At 39.7% G+C, this 18,882-nt stretch overlaps 1 protein-coding gene across 2 annotated transcripts in view; it reads left to right on the top strand.

The window, feature by feature from the left end:
• The window catches only part of HIRA (histone cell cycle regulator), a 65,098-nt gene that overhangs the window by 27,866 nt on the left and 18,350 nt on the right, over positions 1-18,882 (top strand). For both annotated transcript variants that reach the window (XM_077461647.1, XM_077461646.1), the window contains 5 exons: positions 3,498-3,656; positions 4,129-4,324; positions 10,654-10,758; positions 12,033-12,181; positions 12,274-12,435. In XM_077461647.1, the coding sequence (XP_077317773.1) occupies positions 3,498-3,656; positions 4,129-4,324; positions 10,654-10,758; positions 12,033-12,181; positions 12,274-12,435 (771 nt within the window). The remainder of the gene's footprint in view (positions 1-3,497; positions 3,657-4,128; positions 4,325-10,653; positions 10,759-12,032; positions 12,182-12,273; positions 12,436-18,882) is intronic.

Below are 18,882 nucleotides of genomic sequence, written 5' to 3'. Positions count from 1 at the left end.
ATGAGAATTATTGCTAATTAGTATATTTGCAGAAATTAATATATAGTATTTCAAAAACATAATTGGTTAACATTGTTGTTCTTCTTCTTTCATTCCTTTAGTCAAAGAGATAATGTCTGTTCACTGTTATTTTAAACTTAGCAGTCCCTTATCTTAACATAACATTGGGCCTTCTTGGCTAATGCCTTAACTGATTACCTGACAAGGATTCATAAGTTACAACTTTGTAAAATATGTTGAGGCCTGAAAACCTTCCTATGAAAATCTCTTCTCTAAAAACAGTGAACTTAGTTTCAACTTTAGAGAGAGAAAAATAAATTAACAAAATGGCTTCTGAGTTGTACAAAAATATATATGAAAAATATATGATGCAGAGGCCTTAGGATTTTTTTTTTTTAATGCCAGTAGTCCTGGCATACCCATGGTAATTTTCAGTTTTCAGCACTGTTGCATTTTAAATGACAATTGAGCGGTCATGCAACACTGTACCCAAACAAAATTTTTATAATTTTTTTATTTTTTATATTCTTTATTTATGGATTGCAGGTAATACAGAAACATACTGAGCAAAACATGTTACTCTTCTTTCCCTGATACCGATTAAGACACATATTACAATAAACAGGTCAAGTAGTAAAATATTATGTAATAGTCCTATCTACTGTGAGTACCTTACAGCCACGACTCTGGCTTTCCCACCCAGCTGGCTGCCTAGCGGCATACAGGCACCTGGACCTCTCTCCGAGACAGGCCCCTTTCAGTCCGTCCCGGAGAGATCCCCTACGGCGCTGCACCTTGCCGCCAGTGGGGAGAATCCTGGGCCATACCATCCTAAGAGTCGCCATTCCTCAGTAAGGAAGATGAGGAAATATTGAGACAAAGCCCTGACAATCACTAGATTTTTGCTAAGGATAGGGGAGGGGGGTGAGTGGGGGAGGGGGGAGGGGAAGGGGAAGAGTGGGGGGGAGGGGTCGGAGCGGGCAAGAGCAGGGCATGAGGAGGAAATACAGTGGGGGAGGGAAGGGGGGGGTAATGTGGACCAGCGCGATCCAAGTGGGGTGAAATAGAGGGGGAGACTCCAGTGGTTCCCGCGAGCCGGGCCCGCCCTTCACTTCCCACCATGGGACTCACAGATTATAATTTTGTTCCCACAAATAGAGCTTTCTTTTAGTTGTATTTGATCACCGCTGGGGTTTTTATTTTTTGCTAAACAATTAAAAAAAAGATCAAACATTTTTTTTCTGTTATAAGATGTTTTACATTTTTTTTTTTTTTTCTTTTTTCTGCACTGATGAGGCACTGACAGGCATTACTGGTGGGAATGGGTGGGCTGCTCTGAAAATCAGAGCAGCCGATCGGCTTTCCACTACTTGCGTCTGTCAGTGTGATTGAAGGGAAAGCCGGTAAACAGCTCTTGCTGTGTACACTGTCATCTGCTGTGATTAGACACAGCAGATCACATGGTAAAGAGCCTACGTCAAAGGCTCTTTACCAAGATCAGTGATGCGGTGTGTCAGAATGAAACGGCACAATGATCGCCATGCTGCGTGCCCCACGCGGCTTATTCTGCTTAATGTCACATGATGTCTAGGCAGGATAACGTGAGACTTTACGGCCGTCATTCTGCTATATGCCAGGCGGGAAGTGGTTAAGTGACTCTAAATCTCTAGCATTGTGTCGATCTCTGTGCGGACATCGCCAGTGTTTTTCATTTCCTTTTTATTTTTTTTTTTTATTTTTTTTTTTTTTGGATTTTTTGGTTTTGTATTGCTTTTACCCTCCTCTTAATCAGATTGCTTCGGGACGTTCCTGAATTCTGCAGATCCTCTTTCCATTGATGAGCGATTAGGAAAACTAACAGGATTTTTTTTTCTTTTTACTCACCATAAAATACTTTCCTTTTGAGCTCATTGAGAGACGAAGGTCCCAGCCCTCTGAATTTATGATCTACTGTTAATACTGCTTTACCAACAAAACTGAAGCATCGCGTGAGTGGGAAGGGTTATACATGGTTGTCAAAAAGCTTCTTTTTTTTCTTTTTTTTGCCATTGTTCAATTTCTCCTAAAGGCAGCAGTATAACCCAATGTTCTTGAATGCTACTGAATCTTTGTCCCTTGATAACCTATACGAACATGATTTTACAAGTGTAAAAATTTCTGTTTTTTTATAGGGTTTGTTTGTAATACATGATCCATCCACTATAAAATTCATTATTGCCTTTAACCACTTTAATATCAGACACTTTCCCCTCCCTGCCCAGGCTATTTTTCAGCTTTAGCACTGTTGCACTTTGACTATTGCACGGTCATGAAGCACTGTACCCATATGAAATTTTTTTTTTTCCACACAAATGGAGCTTTATTTTGGTGGTATTTAATCACCACTGTGTTTGTTTTGTTGTGTTTTTTTTATTTTTTATTTTATTTTTTATTTTTTTTGCTAAATAAAAAAAAAAACAATATTTGGAAAAACAAATTTCTTAATTTCTGTTTCTAAAAGTTGCAAATCCCCTTTCTTCATAAATTTTAGGCCAAACCGTATTCTGCTAATTTTCCTTGGGGAAAATAACCCACCCAGTGTTTATTTAGCCTTTAGGAAAGGTATAGAGTCCATAAACTTTGTATGTATGTATGTATATATATATATATATATTCTCTACCTCTGAAGATTGATCCATCCCGATGTACTGACTCATTTCTTGAGGTCTTAAAATGCCAGGGAAGTGCAAATATCCCCAAATTACCCCTTTTGAAAAGTAGACAGTCTAAGCTATTTAATAAGAGGCATGGCAAGCTTTTTGAAGTTGTAATGCTTTGTCACAATTTTTTGTTTGTAAAATTAATTTAAAACCTCTAAATTTCACAATTTTTTTTTTTTTTTTTTTTTTTTACACACGCTGTCACCAGCGCAGTACAGCATCCTTCATACAACTGGTGTGGCAGTGATCATTTTTTATGTTTAAACAACCATTTTTATTGAAGTAAATCCAATTCATTCAGTGTTTTACTATTGTGGTTAGCTGTGATGGCCCACAGCTAATCACATGATATAGATGGGCTGTGATTGTGATCACATAGTACAGACAGGGCCAATAACAGCAGATCACATGACAATTGTGCACAATGGATGGCTTCAATTTATGCCATCCATTTTGTACTAATACAATGATCTCTGTGATTGTGATCACATGGTACAGACAGGGCCAATCACAGAGATCATAGTATTAGTACAAAATGGATGGCATAAATTGAAGCCATCCATTGTGCACAATTGTCATGTGATCTGCTGTGATTGGTCACATCGATCACATGGTACCAGCAGCAGCCAGTACACTGATTGGTTATCCGCAACGAGGCCCGTTCTGGGAGGACGTCATGTGACAAATAGCCAGGTGGGAACTGGTTAATTAACCTTAATTGATGCAAAGCATAACATGTCTCCTTCTGTGTTGTGTTGTTAAAGAGTGTTAGTAATTCCATTTTACCTTTTTTTGTAGTGGAAATGCTCCCTCTGCTACTCCTACAGGCCTCTCGGGTGTCTCAACTCAGCCTAAGATTGAACCTATGAAAGCACTAGATTCACGATTTACAGAGCGATCGAAAGCCACGTCCGGCACAACAGGGGTTTCTCACACGAACCAGGCTGCTGCAGACAAGTATGTACAGCAACTTTGTAATTGACTATTACTCTCCAAAGGTGGGCATAGACATCAGGGAATGGATGCCCGGACCTGCTCAATCCAAGCCAAGCTTCTGCCTGGAAGCTGAACTCTGGGTACATGCAGAGTAATGCAGAAATGTAGCAGCTTCTCCTTTTACTAAATAGATGATCATTTTCACACTAAAACATTTCAGACTGAAAAACGCGTTTAAAAACCTGGTTCTAGACTGGGCAAAGGCTGGCACTTCCTGGTATGGAGACCGGGGTGGGGGGAGAGATTGTGTATTTGTGTAATGGCAGGCAAAGCTACAGATTAACGTGAGCTTACCCAATACATTTTCCTATATGCATATCCTACTCGTAGGAGTATTGGTTTATACAACTGGATCCAATATTTTTGGACAGCTTTTTTTTTTAAATGACATCTATCAGTTCCCAAGACACTTTCTATATTCTTATCTACACAGACTGAAAGATCAGAATGCTACTAAAGAAGCAAAACAGCGCGAGCTCTTGGACAGCAGCAGCGACAGTGAAGAAAAGATTGTAACCAAATCTCTTTCCAAGCGAAAGGTTGAAACGGATGCCGATCTTGGTGAAAAGAGAAAGAAAGGACGACCTCGGAAAGACTCTCGGCTTATGTCCGTCTCTCTTGCTGTGCAGGTTACTGATGTTGTTTTATTTTTTTATTTTATTTTTTTATTTTTTTGCAAGTTCAACAAAATTTACAACCCAAAAACTGTACTGTATTTTACAATTTTTGCATAGTTTAGTGGCCATGTTACCCCTGTGATGCAGCAATGCCCAATTCCAGCTCTTCTTTTTCTTTTGTTTTGGACGGACCTTTGTTAACTTTATGATCCCTTTCAAATGGAGTGGATCCGTCCAAGTGGAATTCGCCTGCTCAAAGGACAGCCCGCTCTCCTCTATGGGGTGGTCTGATGGAAATGGACTGCATGTCCGTTTCCATTTGATTTTGCCATCCATCAAGCGGATCGAATGACACGTATTTCCATAGGTCTGTTTTCATCGCATTTTATGGGATTGGGTGCCAGTGGACACATCTGCCGCCCCATAGAGGATAATGGGTGGTCCGATCGGTCTGCTGGTGTGTATGGGGCTTATTGCTATCTTTATTTGGGAGAATATTCTCGTCTATTTGAGTGCCAGACAATGGAAAGTGAAAGGAAATCTCCCCAATGAGTACACATAGCATTAAAACAACTTGGCTAGGGTACAGCTCTACTGAGTTTTTGTGATTTGTGACTACGTTGGAAATATTTCTCTTACTCGTTTACTTTCCAAGTCAGGAGTCTCATAATAAAGAAATCTCAACAGGGACTAAGAAAATGAACAAAACCATTTCCTTTGTTACTCAGAAAAAAATTGACTGGATCATATAAGCATTTTTAGGCTTTGTAAATGTTATGAATAGAGTGAGTTTCTGCAAGCCATAAACAAGCTTTACACAACCTTTTCAAATTTTTAAAGAAGTGTTTCATAACCTTTTTTTTTCCGCTCATGGCACCCTTTAAAATTATGCATAATCTTGAGGCACCCCTTTCTAAAATGTAACAAACTAAGAGTTTTACTTAACGCGGCAACAGCCACACACGTAGCACTCTCAAATTAAGGCTGAATATACACATGGAGTTTTTATTTGTTTTTTTCATTCAATCGTGGTTAAATTAAAAAAATAAAATAAAAAGACATACTTGATGTTGATGAAGGGAGACCGACATCAGTACACACTTAGTGGCAGCTTGTTCATTGTGGAGGCCACCCCCCAATCCATGCACCCTGACCTTAATCTACATGCAGGGCACCAAAAGCATCGATTTCAATGGTTTTTTTTGTTTTTTGAAGCACGTGATTAAATCCCAAGGCTCTAATTGGCTTAAAAAAACAGTGGGCTCGGGGCGCACCCAGTTGTGTGACATTAGCGAATTAATATTCGCTAATGTCTTCCTGCTTCTCCTGGCCAATCAGGAAGCAGGTTCTGAAACCCGATTGGCCAGGGAGTCTTAGGACTCCCTAAGCTGGAGTGAGGAGCAGCATCAGTCTCCTAAGGTAAGGCCACTGATCGCCGCTGTCAGTCTCGCACACGGGGGGGGGGGGGGGGGGGGGTCACTGATCACAATAGTCCAAAAAACTAAATTCAAGTAAATACATGTGGGATGACAATGTTATCAGCCCATTTCACCCAATCCAGATATCCGCATCCTATTGGATGCTTACTGTGAATTCATTTATTGGTCTCTTTATCACAGTTAACTATTTAAATATTTAATCACCTTGAGAGTGGATGTCCTAATACTGTGACGTTTGTCTTCTGTGTTTCGCTCCTGGCTCCTAGAGCTTTAAATGGCATGAGTCATTTACCAATAGGGTTCTGATATCCGGATTGGGTAAACGGGCTGAAAACTTTTTATTTTTTATTTTTTTTTTATTTTTACTATTGCTGTAATAAAGTTTGTTTTACCTTTTTTATATTGGCTAAACTGCTCAGGTGTTTTACCTATTTTCCCAGTCTGTCCTTAAGAGTCCATTCACACAGGGGCAACACGACTTCGAGCGAGACTTTGGGAGGCAACTTGGACACGACTTGAGTATGAATCACAGCACGACTTAAGGCAACTTGAAGTTGCCTCCAGTACAGGGGACTTTGCCAGTGGCTAATCGCATAATAATCACCTCTGTGGGAGGGAGGGGTTTGCCTAAAACTATTTTTACTTCCTGGAAAGTTGCTTCAGTTAAGACAGGGGATCAGACTTGGAGGCAACTTCCATTGAAATCAATGGGTACAAGTTGCCAAGAAGTTGGATTGAAGTAGTACAGGAACATTTTCTGAAGTCGTAGCGACTTCAATAGTGTACATTAAGATGGCTCCATTCACTTCCATTGATTTTATCATGTTGCACGACTTGAGGCAAGTTGAGATGACTTCAAGTCTGATCTAAAGTTGCCCCTGTGTGAATGGGCTCTCACAGCTGATTTTATCTTCTTTTTTTTTTTTAGATTAACTGTTTAGGTAGCTACACTCCCACTATAACTTTGGTGAGACAGTGAGCTTTTTTAATTTTTCACTTCTCTCCCTTTTTCCCCTATGGGTGTTTTTTTTTTTTTTTTTTTTTTATATCTCTATAGAGGTGATTTTATTTTAATTTTTTCTTGCAAAGCATACTAGTACTGACTTTTTTATTCCATTGTTTCTCTTCTCACTCATTGTGTGCCAAGTATTGAAAGAGAGGGACAGGGGAGGGGCAAACAAATATACTGTGCACACGTCCGACGTCATCAGTTAACCTCCTTAGCGGTAATCCCGAGTCTGGCTCGGGTTGGGATTTTAGCATCATAAGCGGTAACCCCGAGCCAGACTCGGGATCGCATCGCTGGATACAGGGAGAGGTTACTTACCTTGTCCCCTGGATCCAGCGATGTCCTCCGCTGTGTGTGCGAGCTGTCCTTCGCTCGATTCACACAGTGCCCGAGTGCCGCCGAGCTCCGTTCCCAGCGACGTTATGGCGCACGGGAGTGGAGATCGGCGCCAAATTCAAAAAAGTAAAAACGCTCAAAACACACACTACTGTAATCTTACAGATTACTGTATAAAACATGACACACCCCCTTTGTCCCCAGTGGTCTGTGCAGTGCCCTGCATGCACTTTTATATTATAAATACTGTTTTTTTCTGCCTGGAATTTGGAGATTGTCCATAGCAGCCAAAAAGTGTCCCTTTTTATGTCAAAAGTGATTTTAGGCCAGCTAGAAAACGGCGATAATAAATTATAATCACTTGCAGAATTGAGCGATAGCGATTTGTGGGGAAATTCGTCATCGAACACTAAATCTAATGACAGCGACAATTCTGCAAATTAGCAAATTTCAGTGTTTTTGGATTTGATTATAATAATAAAAATTATTCAATAATGTAAACTTCATCATACCCGGGATGTCTGCTAGACTCTGGTTTGAACAGATTTAAGAGAGTTCTTGCTAAGAATTACAGGACTACAATATAAAACGCCAAATTTCCATACAAAATAATTGTACCGCTTTCAGCACCTAAAACCAGAACTAATCATACCGCCAGGGAGGTTAATAGGATGTCGTTGGCTGGAAGGTTGCAATGGTGCACAATGAGAACCTGTGGCTTTGTGTAACTAAAAGGCAGGCTTCATCCACCTGGAAAAGGCTGCCTTAAAGCACCCAGCAGCTTTATTAAGCCTCAAGAGTTTTAAATCTAGATGTTAATGAGAGCGCTGGCTGTAGTTTTACTGAAGAGTGTGTTTTACACATCACGGCAATTCGAAGGGTTAAAACAAGCTCATGCTTGCAACTGCAATCTGTTTTAAAAAAATGTATCTGCTAGCTCTTTATTTTATGTAGAAGTGATCCATGCTGCCCATTCACTTCTAGACGGTGCATAGTTCCCAGGCTTAACAGTTTCTCCTTGGCATTACAAATATCATCAGGTAAGCGGGAGGAAAGTTGGGAACATTCATTCACTCCTCTGATGGTCTGATATCTTCCAAAAAGAGTATTTGTCACCTGCACAATCCTGTAACATAGAGGGCTCATCAATAAAGAAAAAAAATAGCTCAAATAAAAGAACATATGCAAATTATGTGCACTTGGGCACAAATGCGTACAGTGCCTTGAAAAATATAAATATCCATTGACATTTTCCACATTTTGTCATTTTACAACCAAAAACATGTATTTTATTGGGATTTTATGTGCTAGAATAACTCAAAGTGGCACATAATTGTGAAGTTGAAGGAAAATTATAAATAACTTTTTTCTTTGTGTGTGTGTTTTTTTTTTTTTTTTTTTTTTTTAAATATGTGAAAAGTGTGGCGTGCGTGCATTTTATTTAGCTCCCTTAGTCAATACTTTGTAGATCCACCTTTTGCTGCAATTACAGCTGCAAGTTTTTTTGGGTATGTCTCTACCAGCTTTACTCATCTAGAGTGACATTTTTGACCATTCTTCTTTGCAAAGTAGCTCAAGCTCTGTCAGATTGGATGGAGAGTGTCTGTTAACAGCAATTTTTAAGTCTTGCCACAGATTCTCAATTGGATTTGGGTCTGGACTTTGACTGGGCAAACTCTAACACATGAACTTGCTTTGAGTTAAACCATTCCATTGTAGCTCTGGCTGTATGTTTAGGGTCCTCTTTTGCAGACTTTAAATGGTTTTCTTTTAAGATTGCCCTGTATTTGGCTCCATACATTTTCAAGTCAACTCTGACCACCTTCCCTGTTCCTGCTGAAGAAAAGGATCCCACAACATGCTGTTGTCACCACCATGTTTCACGGTGGGGATGATCTGTTCAGGGTGATGATGTGCAGTGTTAGTTTTCCGCCGCACATAGTGTTTTGATTTTAGGCCCAAAAATTTTAATTTTACTCTCATCTGACCAGACCACCTTCTTCCACATGTTTGCTGTGTCTCCCACATGGCTTCTTGCCAGCTGCAAATGGGACTTTCTTTCAACGATGGCTTTCTTCTTGCCATTCTTCCATAAAGGCAAGCTTTGTGGAGTGCACAACTAATAGTTATCCTGTGGATGGATTCTCTCACCTGAGCTGTGTATCTCTGCAGCTCCTCCAGAGTTACCATGGGCCTCTTGTCTGATAATCTGAATAATGCTCTCCTTGCCCAGACTGTCAGTTTAGGTGGATGGCCATGTCTTGGTGTAGGTCTCCAGTTGTGCCATACTCTTTCCATTTTTGGATGATAAATTGAACAGTCTGTGAGATGTTCAAAGCTTGGGATTTTTTTTTATAACCCAACCCTGATTTAAACTACTCCCTAACTTTATCCCTGACCTGTCTGGTGTGTTCCTTGGCCTTCATGATGCTTTTTGTTCACGAAGGTTCTCTAACAAACTGAGGTCTTCACAGAACAGTGTCTACTGAGATTAAATTACACACAGGTGGACTCTATTTACTAATTAGGTGACTTTTGAAGGCAATTGGTTCCACTATATTTTAGTTAATGGTAGAGTAAAGGGGGCTGAATACAAATGCACCATACTTTTTTAGATATTTTATTTGTAAAAAATGTTGAAAAACATTTATAATTTTCCTTCCACTTCACAACACTTTGTGTTGGTCTATCACACAAAATCCCAATAAAATATATTTATATTTTTGGTTGTAACATGACAAAATGTGGAAAATTTCAAGGAGCATGAATACTTTTTCAAGGCACTGTATGTTAACATGAACATCACAGAAGGTATTTCCAGGCATGCCACAGAAAGAAATAACTAGCGCCATCCTCTATGCTTAACCCTCAACTGATGGTCGGTGTGCAATTCTTCTATTTTGTGTTTTTTTGGTTTTCCCTTGACAGTCTCGGTTTTACAAAGAAAAGTTGAGACTATATTGAGTTTTTGTGTGCACGAAAATGAATTTTAATATATCTTTTGGTGCAAATCTAAATTAACATTTTGAAGACTCCCGTTATTTTTATTTATTTTATTCTTTTTAAGTTCTGTGCAGATTTCTTTCAGATAAATGAGTCTAGCAGCTAAAGGATTAAACACGCTTGACTGGCTTTCAATAAAGTTGCTCAGATCTTGACAAATGCTTGCTAAAGCTGGTGCTGTTTGGGTTGGAATTAATAAGAACACTGTACAATAATAGTCTTGTGGTTAGGGGGTGGGTGTAGGGTACATTTTCGTAAACTAACTTGATTGGATACAGTTTTCCTCTTGCATCCATAAAATTTATATGCCATTTTTAGCTTTCCTGTTAAGTTTTCACATAGGTTTGTATGCATGCATTTTTCCACCTAGCACCACCCCCTCCTTTGCTGAACATCCTAATATAGCAATTCTGTCAGGGCTAATGCATTTTCTTTTTTAAATCAATATAATTTCTCAGACATTATTATTATTTTTTTTGTATCTAATTTTTAGATTCTGCAACATTTTGAGTAATTGGAATTATTTAGTTATGTTTTGTATTTTGCTTATCTAGTCTCAAGTGGCAACGACTTCGGAGAAAGAATTAACATGTGTAACTACGCCAGCATTAACACTCAGGCTGCCTACTCCAGCCTCCCTGAAATCCTTTACTGTACAGGTGGGTCACTATGTATAACTCCTTTTGAACAATAAAATAAAATAAAGCACTGACTTTTGGCAGAGTTCACAAGGTCCTAATCCGGAGTGCTGTTACTGTTAATTACAGGGATATTTTACTTTATACATAGGTTTATGTAACCCTCTCAATAGGAAACTAAATTGGATAAAAATGTTGGCCCCCTGGAGCTCTTGCCATACTGTGCACGTATGCTCAGCAAATTATGGAACCCTTAACTTGCAAAGCACCCTCCTCCCTGAGATGTCCTTTTATCAATGGCATTTCCATTTTATCTTGTTCTCGTTTTTAGAGTTCCTCCATTGTGATTGACTGAACTCAGATGTCGCAACTCCTGAGCATAGGAGTTACTTTGTCCTGGTACAAAATCCATGCATGGAATTATGCATGCACAGTTCAGTATACACTTAGAAAAAAAAAAAAGCTGTCAGGGAGAAGTAATTATGGCAGAAGAGACTTGCAGAGACTGTCAGTATTTCCTGGACAATGCACTTAAGTTCCTCTTTAAACTTTATTGACTGCAACAATCTCCCTGGATGACCAATCTGGTTTATGAATTTGTTGGCAAAGGGGGTTAGTCAGCTGGCCATGTTTTATATCAATTGCCGATTTTATTATGAAATGAGACCTGTTTCAGGGATGTTTCTATTGTAGTTGATCATGGCCTATATGTTTATGTAAAGAAGTATTGCTTACAGCCATCACCTACGGTTATCTTAAGACTAAACTGCTGTCAAATTATTGAACAGTTGAAGTGCATATTTGGGGACTGTTTTAACACCACAGAATTTGTCATTCTGTTTAGCCAGTGTTCTGATCCAGAAAACCCTGCTAAACAATATAGCACAGTCCTGGAACTCACTGCTGAGTATACTGCAGTCAAGTAATGCAGCTCAGTCCAGGACCTACCTCAGCCAGACACTGAACAGTTAGGTAGCAGTGACATTCTGAGATCATGCCTGTGCTCAACCCTCCTCTAAGCATTTTGCCTGTCATTAGGGCCTTCACTGAGAGCCCTCTCCTCTTCTGTGTTCCACTATGCATAGAATTACAGGCAACCAATCTCAAGTCAGAGTAGGTGCTCATGCTGGTTCTATATAAAAACACATTTAGCGAGTACAGCTTTAACCAATTGTTTAAACAAGTTATGATTACTCATTTGTCAACCTGCCCAGTACTATTTTAATCTTGCTTGGGTTTGATCATTTTGTTGTTGAAAGTCTAACTCCAGGGTCATCCATCCTCTCACTTTCCAGATAAGCTCAGAACCCCCAATGTACATCGAAGTAGAAAATGAAGTCCGGGTAGTTGCTGGATCAAAGATTAGCCGGCTCAAATGTAATCGGGAAGGAAAGGAGTGGGAGACTGTAATGGCTAATCGAATCCTTGCAGCAGCTGGCAGCAAGTATGTCTTGTGACACTTCTTAATATTTGTGTGTGTGTGTGTACATGCGTGTGTGCGAATAACCTCTTCAAAATTTTTCTCTCATTCTGCAGCGAGTTAGTCTGTGTGGCCTGTGAAAAGCGAATGTTGTCCATGTTTTCTAGTAGTGGAAGAAGAGTGTTCCCACCTATCATCATGTCCTCCCCTATTTCCACATTGCAATGTACAGGTTATTATGTCATGGCACTTACAGCTGCTGCTGCTTTGTCTGTCTGGTAGGTACAAAAATGTATACTGGTTTCAGCAGTTTGTGTAGCAAAATGCTACGTTAGTCACTACATAAATGGTATTTCTAAAAACTGATTCAATTTTAATTCATCGTGAAATAGAAATGGGGGAATTTGTTAAAGAGTAACTCCAGTTTTGTTGAGAAAAAATATTCCCCTGTGGATGATCAATGTGCATTGCACAAACTTTTTTGCATAGTCCTACCTTGTGTTATTCTGAAAAAATGGCTGTTTGTGTCCATGTGCATGAAGTGAGTGAAGTGGCAGGGTTGCATCTTTTTAGATGCAATTTCTCTTTGGGAGTATCTCACCAAAAATTACATTTTTTGTTGCGGGGGATGCCCAAAATCTGACTTGTAGCTTAGTGCAGACTTCGGGGAATATCTGTAAGTGAATCATAGAAGCAGGACATTTCTGGGGGGCATTCTGTGTACAGCTTCATATCCCTCCTCCTTTCTGAGTTTTGACTGGATGTTGCTCATCATGGGGCATGATTAGTGTGACTGAGGAGGATATTCATGGTGCAGTCAGCTCCCCAGAGCCAGCAGAAAGAGTAGGAGAGTGTGAAGGTGGGCAGGGAGTTTTGTGACATCTCAAGCTCTGGCAAAGAGACCCACCAGAGTTTTGTGGGGCTCCTACTGCTGAAGGGGGTGAAATTTGCAAGTTAGGGATACATGCAGGAGGCTTGCATGTGCAGTATCTCACAAAAGTGAGTACACCCTCACATTTTTGTAAATATTTTATTATATATTTTCATGTGACAACACTGATGAAATGACCCATTGCTACGATGTAATGTAGTGAGTGTACAGCTTGAATAACAGTGTAAATGTGCTGTCTCTTGGAAGTAACTCGACAAACAGCCATTAAAGTGGTTGTAAACCCTTACAGACCACTTTGACCTACATGTAAGCCTAGATTAAGGCTTACCTGTAGGTGCAAGAAATATCTCCTAAACCTACACGGTTTAGGATATATTTGCAAAAGACAGGCACCACTGTGTATGGCGCATGCGCCGTAGACAGCGGGGCGCAGGCGCACTGAGCATGCTGTTGCTAACGGCGATCATGCTGCTAGCAGCGGCTCCCACGCGCATGTGCATGAGCGATGTCGTATACCCGGAAGGAAGATGGACACTCTGTGGAAGAGGGGACAGCAGTGACATTGCTGGCTCCTGTGTCAGGTAAGTGACACATAATGGGCTACTATGTGATGCATAGTAGCCCATTATGCTTTCCCTTTGCAGGGAAACAAAGAGGAAGTAAAACCCATCAGGGTTTACTTCCTCCTTAATGTCTAAGCAGCTGGCAACGAAAGTGAGTACACTGTTGTGCTTATTAGACGTGTGCATTTGTTTTCGTCCAAATGCATTTTCGTCCGAATTTCGAGTATTTTTGTTATTGTTTTAACAAACGATAACGACCGTGCAGAATCCAAAAACTGAAAGATCCAACATAAACAAATTTATTTTCGTTTTCGTTGCGACAACAGTTCGATATAGATAGGAGATTCAACATGATGCTGACAATAGCGATCTGTGTCTATCGGACCTGTGGTCGAATGTGCCTAACCTTAGCTCTATTAGTCCAAAAATATTCGGCATTATAGAGACAATAGCAAAAAAGGTCGAATGTGTTTAACCTTGGCTATATTGGTCCAAGATTATGCCACATAGAGAGAAAAGATCCAACATGAAGATTTGACGAAGCAGTCGCCACGAGCGGACATTTATGGTCAAATGCTCCGCCCATAGGCTATAGAAGAATTCTAATGTTGGTTGACTAGTAATAATAATATAATAACTAGTGTCCTACAACATTAGAATTCTACTATAGCTTGTAGGCGAACATTCGACTGGAAATGTAAGAATGCGGCATCGTACAGTTTAGCTGCTCCGTTGAATCTTCTTAGAATTTTCGACAGACATCATAAGCCTTCAATGACCTATTCAACCTTAATTATTTCAGATTTTTGGATGAATGCATTTTTAAATGAAACAAATAAAAACGAATTTCGGGAGTAACTAAATGTATTTTTCGGACGAAAACGAAATTCCGAAATGAAATATTTCAGTGTGCAAATGTCTAGATTAACCACTTGACAAATGGGCACTTAAACCCCCCTCCTGACCAGACCAATTTAAAGCTTTCGATGCTGTCACATTTTGAATGGCAGTTATTCAGTCATGTAATACTGTACCCAAATGAATTTTTTTTGTCCTTTTTTTTTTATTATTTATTTTTTTTCATACAAATAGAGCTTTCTTTTGGTGGTATTTGATCACCTCTGGGTTTTTTATTTTTTGCGCTATGAATAAAAAAAGACCGGAAATTTTGGGGGAAAAAAAACAAATTTTTCTTTTGTTTCTGTGATAAAATTTAGCACATTATTTTTCTTCATAAATTTTGGCCACAATTTATACTGCGACATATCTTTAGTAAAAATAACCCAAATTAGTGGTTATTATTTGTTCTTTGAAAGTTAGAGAGTCTACAAGCTGTGGTGCGAATCATACAAAATTGATCACATCTGATGTACTGGTGGTCTATCTCATTGCTTGCGACCCTAACAAGCCAAGAAAGTACAAATTCCCCCCAAATGACCCCTTTTTTGAAAGTAGACATTCCACGGTATTTAGTAAGAGGCATAGTGAGGTTTTTGATGTCATTTTTTTTCCCACAATTCTTTGCAAAATGAAGATTTTTTATTTTTTCCAGAAAATTGTCATTGTAATAGGTAATTTCTCACATGGCATGTGAGTATTACAATATGACATGTGTGGGACTTTTTCACAGCCTTGCCACTCAGAGAGGCCCAACATGCAGGGAGCACCATCACGCATTCTAGGAGCATAATTTACACATCTAACTTGTTGACTACCTATTACACTTTTGAAGGCCCTGGAGCACCAGGACAATGAGACCCGACACTGACGTGGCACTGATGACACATGGCGTTAATGACACGTGACACTGATAACAGATGGCACATGACACTGACATGTGGCACTGATGACAGGTGGCACTGATGACAGATGGCACTAATATGTGGCACCGATGACAGATGGCACTAATATGTGGAACTGATGACAGATGGCACTGGAGACACTCACAAGCTGCAGCCATTCACTCAGAGACGGCGTGTGAGGAGGGAGAGCTGGCAATGAGAGATGGTAGAGGAAGAGAGGAGAGCCGCCTCCGCCGCGTCTTTTATCACAGCGCCGGGAACATCACAGCTTTCATTTCAATAGCTGTGTGTTTCTGGCCGTGCTCCGTCACATACAGCCCCTCCCCCTTGTCTGGGCACTTTGATGGACAGATCACCCGTCCAATCCTGGGATAGGTGATCTGTCTGTCAAAGCTCCCCAGACATGCTGTATGTGACGGCGTGCGGCAGGCAACACACAGCCATTGAAATGAAAGCTGTGATGTTCCCGGCGCTGTGATCAAACAGGCGGTGGAGGCGGCTCTCCTGTGCTATAGGACACCCCCATGATGGGCGGCACCAGGGGCAGGGAGCGGAGCCCCGCCCCATTTCCAGCTCCATTATCGGCCGTTTTTCTCTTTTGCCAAATTGCCGAAAAGGGCATTTTCGGGCGATATGTTTCGGTGGCTGAAATTCGGTGAATTTGAAATTTTAAACACCGATTGCATGTACATAAAATCTTGAATGCCAATTGAAACACCCGCTAAATTGGAGTGTGTAGTACCTTTTGATGTGATATAACAGTGATAACCTTTCCTGTAGAATCAATAACCTTGTAAAATTACAATTGGACAGAACGTCTATTTTTCACAAATTCAACCGTTACTATACTGCAGGTAAGTAAGTGGTTAAAGCGGAGGTCCACCCTAAAGTGGACCTCCGCTCATCGGAACCCTCCCCCCCCCTCCGGCGCCACAATTGGCACCTTTCAGGGGGGAGGGGGGTGCAGATACCTGTACAGTACAGGTATTCTGCACCCACTTCCGGGATAGCTCTCTGCGGAAAGGGGCGTAGATTACGCCCTTTCCGCAAGTGCCCGCCCCTTTCCGCAAGTGCCCCGCTGCCTGCTGGGAAACACAGAGATCCCAGAGGCAGCGGGGACCATCCTTATTGCGCAGCGCGATTCGCGCATGCGCAGTAGGGAACCGGGAAATGAAGCCGAAAAGCTCCATTTCCTGATTCCCATACCCAAGATGGCGGCGGCAGCACCCGACAGACGATCTAGAGATCGGCTTCGGGTGCCGACATCGCGGGCGCGCTGGACAGGTAAGTGTCACTATTTTAAAAGTCAGCAGCTGCAGTATTTGTAGCTGCTGGCTTTAAAAAAAAAAAACGCGGAGGACTCCCGCTTTAAAAAAAAAAACGTCCAATTTTAATTTCACGTTGTTATGTCATAAAATGGAAACTATTCAAAATGAAAAATATATATTGAAAATTGCATTTTTAAGGCAGTTATTGATTTGGGAGAATTTTTCAATAGTAAAATATTGAACAAATCAATTTTTAAGAGAACGCCAATGAATATAAGATAAAATCAACACGACATAATTACCCGTTCCAAAATGGCTACTGGTCTGAATTGCTGGTTAACAGAGTTTTTAGAATGGCTGCCGTGGCTTTCAAGATGGATACTCTTAAAGAGGTATTACTACTTGCGGCCTCCAAGTTCCAAAGCATAATGTGTTCAGGAATCTTCATGAATGTACAAATGTGAGTAGATGAATGGTGTATGTGTCTGTGTGTATGATGGATGGCAATCGGGTGTTTCTGAATATTTTTGAGTCCCTTTCATGGCATGTTTCTTGCTTCTAAATACCATCTCAGACCTTTAAGTTCATAAAATTATAACAGCCTCAGCCCAAAAGGTATGGCTTCTTGCCTTTTGGTTAAAGAAATTTTAATAATTTTACTTTTTAGTGAGTTTCGGGTAATATCACCTTCAACCACTAGGCATGTCTGAAAGCAGAAAAATGTGTTCTGAACTATCTTTTAAATAAAATGTTACATTTTCACAATGTGTATTTGTATCTTTGTGAGATGAATATATATCTTTAACCACTTCCAGCCCAAGGATGTCATATGACATCCTGGACTTTCAGTGGGAATATCTGAATGAGGCCTTCAGCTATAGGCATCATTCAGATATCTTTGTTTGAAACCGGCAATTCTCTGCTCCATAAGAATTGTCATAGCGGCACTTCCGCCGCTTGATCGTTCTTACAGGCAACGGTAGGGGACATTCTGAGCCAGCATCTCTCCTGATTCCTATTACAAGAGATGTTTACATTCCTTTGTAATAGAAATAAAAGTGATCATAAAAAAATAAAAAAATAAAATAAATGTTATTTTACTTTATTTTTACTCTTTTACAAATGCACTGGTCCCCGATAGCTCACGATCAGAAGCGAAGGCACACGTTAGTCCCGCCCACATATGTAAACGCCGTTCAAACCACACATGTGAGGTATCAATGTGTGTGTTGAGGCGTGAGCAACAATTATAGCACTAGACCTCCTCTGTAACTCTAAACATGTAACCTGTAAAAAATTTGAAAGCGTCGCCTATGAAGATTTTTAAGTACTAAAGTTTGGTGTCATTCCATGAGTGTGCGCAATTTTAAAGCGTGATATGTTGGGTATCTATTTACTTGGCATAACATCATCATCCACATTATATAAAAAAAAAAAATTGGGCTAATCTTACTCTTTTTTTTTTTTTAATCATGAAACCGTTTTTGTTCCCCCAAAAACACGTTGCAATGACTGTTTTATTCCCTAGGATGTCTGCTAAAGAAAGAAAAAAATGTTTTTTATATATATATATATATATATATATATATATATATATATATATATATATATATATATATATATATATATATATATATAGTTTGAGGGTTCTGCTGAGTAATTTCCTAGCAAAAAAAAATTATGATTTTTACATGTAGGAGACGATTGCCAGAATAGGCCCAGTATGGAAGTTAAGTATTCTGGTAACCGGTCTAATATAAAATACTCTCAGTATCATTTTATAAATATATATATTTCTTAAAAAGACTTGGCTATGAAAGACACGTGTATTTATTTATATATAATCAATATCACATAAAATGATTATCTATATGGATAAATGTATAATTCTGGTATATCTAATGAATATTTGTTTATCTAAAGACACATGCTATGTGTACATTTTTAAACTGTTATAATTACGATTAATATGTCTTTCATAATACTGATTGGCATCTTAAACAGTTCTACTTATAATTTGTCCTAAATCACAACCTTATATTTTTACCTTTTATAACAGATGTATCTTAAAACCTAATACTGACTGCACATTTGGAGTGCGCAACTTTTGACAGACTCAATGGCTATTTATAGATGGATTAGCTATCTACACAACTCCTAAAAGCTCACACAATAGGTTTTGTTGGACACCAATGATTTC

The sequence above is a fragment of the Lithobates pipiens genome, unplaced genomic scaffold (assembly GCF_037356315.1).
Source record: "Lithobates pipiens isolate NorthernLeopardFrog02 unplaced genomic scaffold, aLitPip1_a1.2 Scaffold_3, whole genome shotgun sequence".
Classification (NCBI taxonomy): domain Eukaryota; kingdom Metazoa; phylum Chordata; class Amphibia; order Anura; family Ranidae; genus Lithobates; species Lithobates pipiens.
This window is presented reverse-complemented; position numbering and strand designations above follow the sequence as displayed.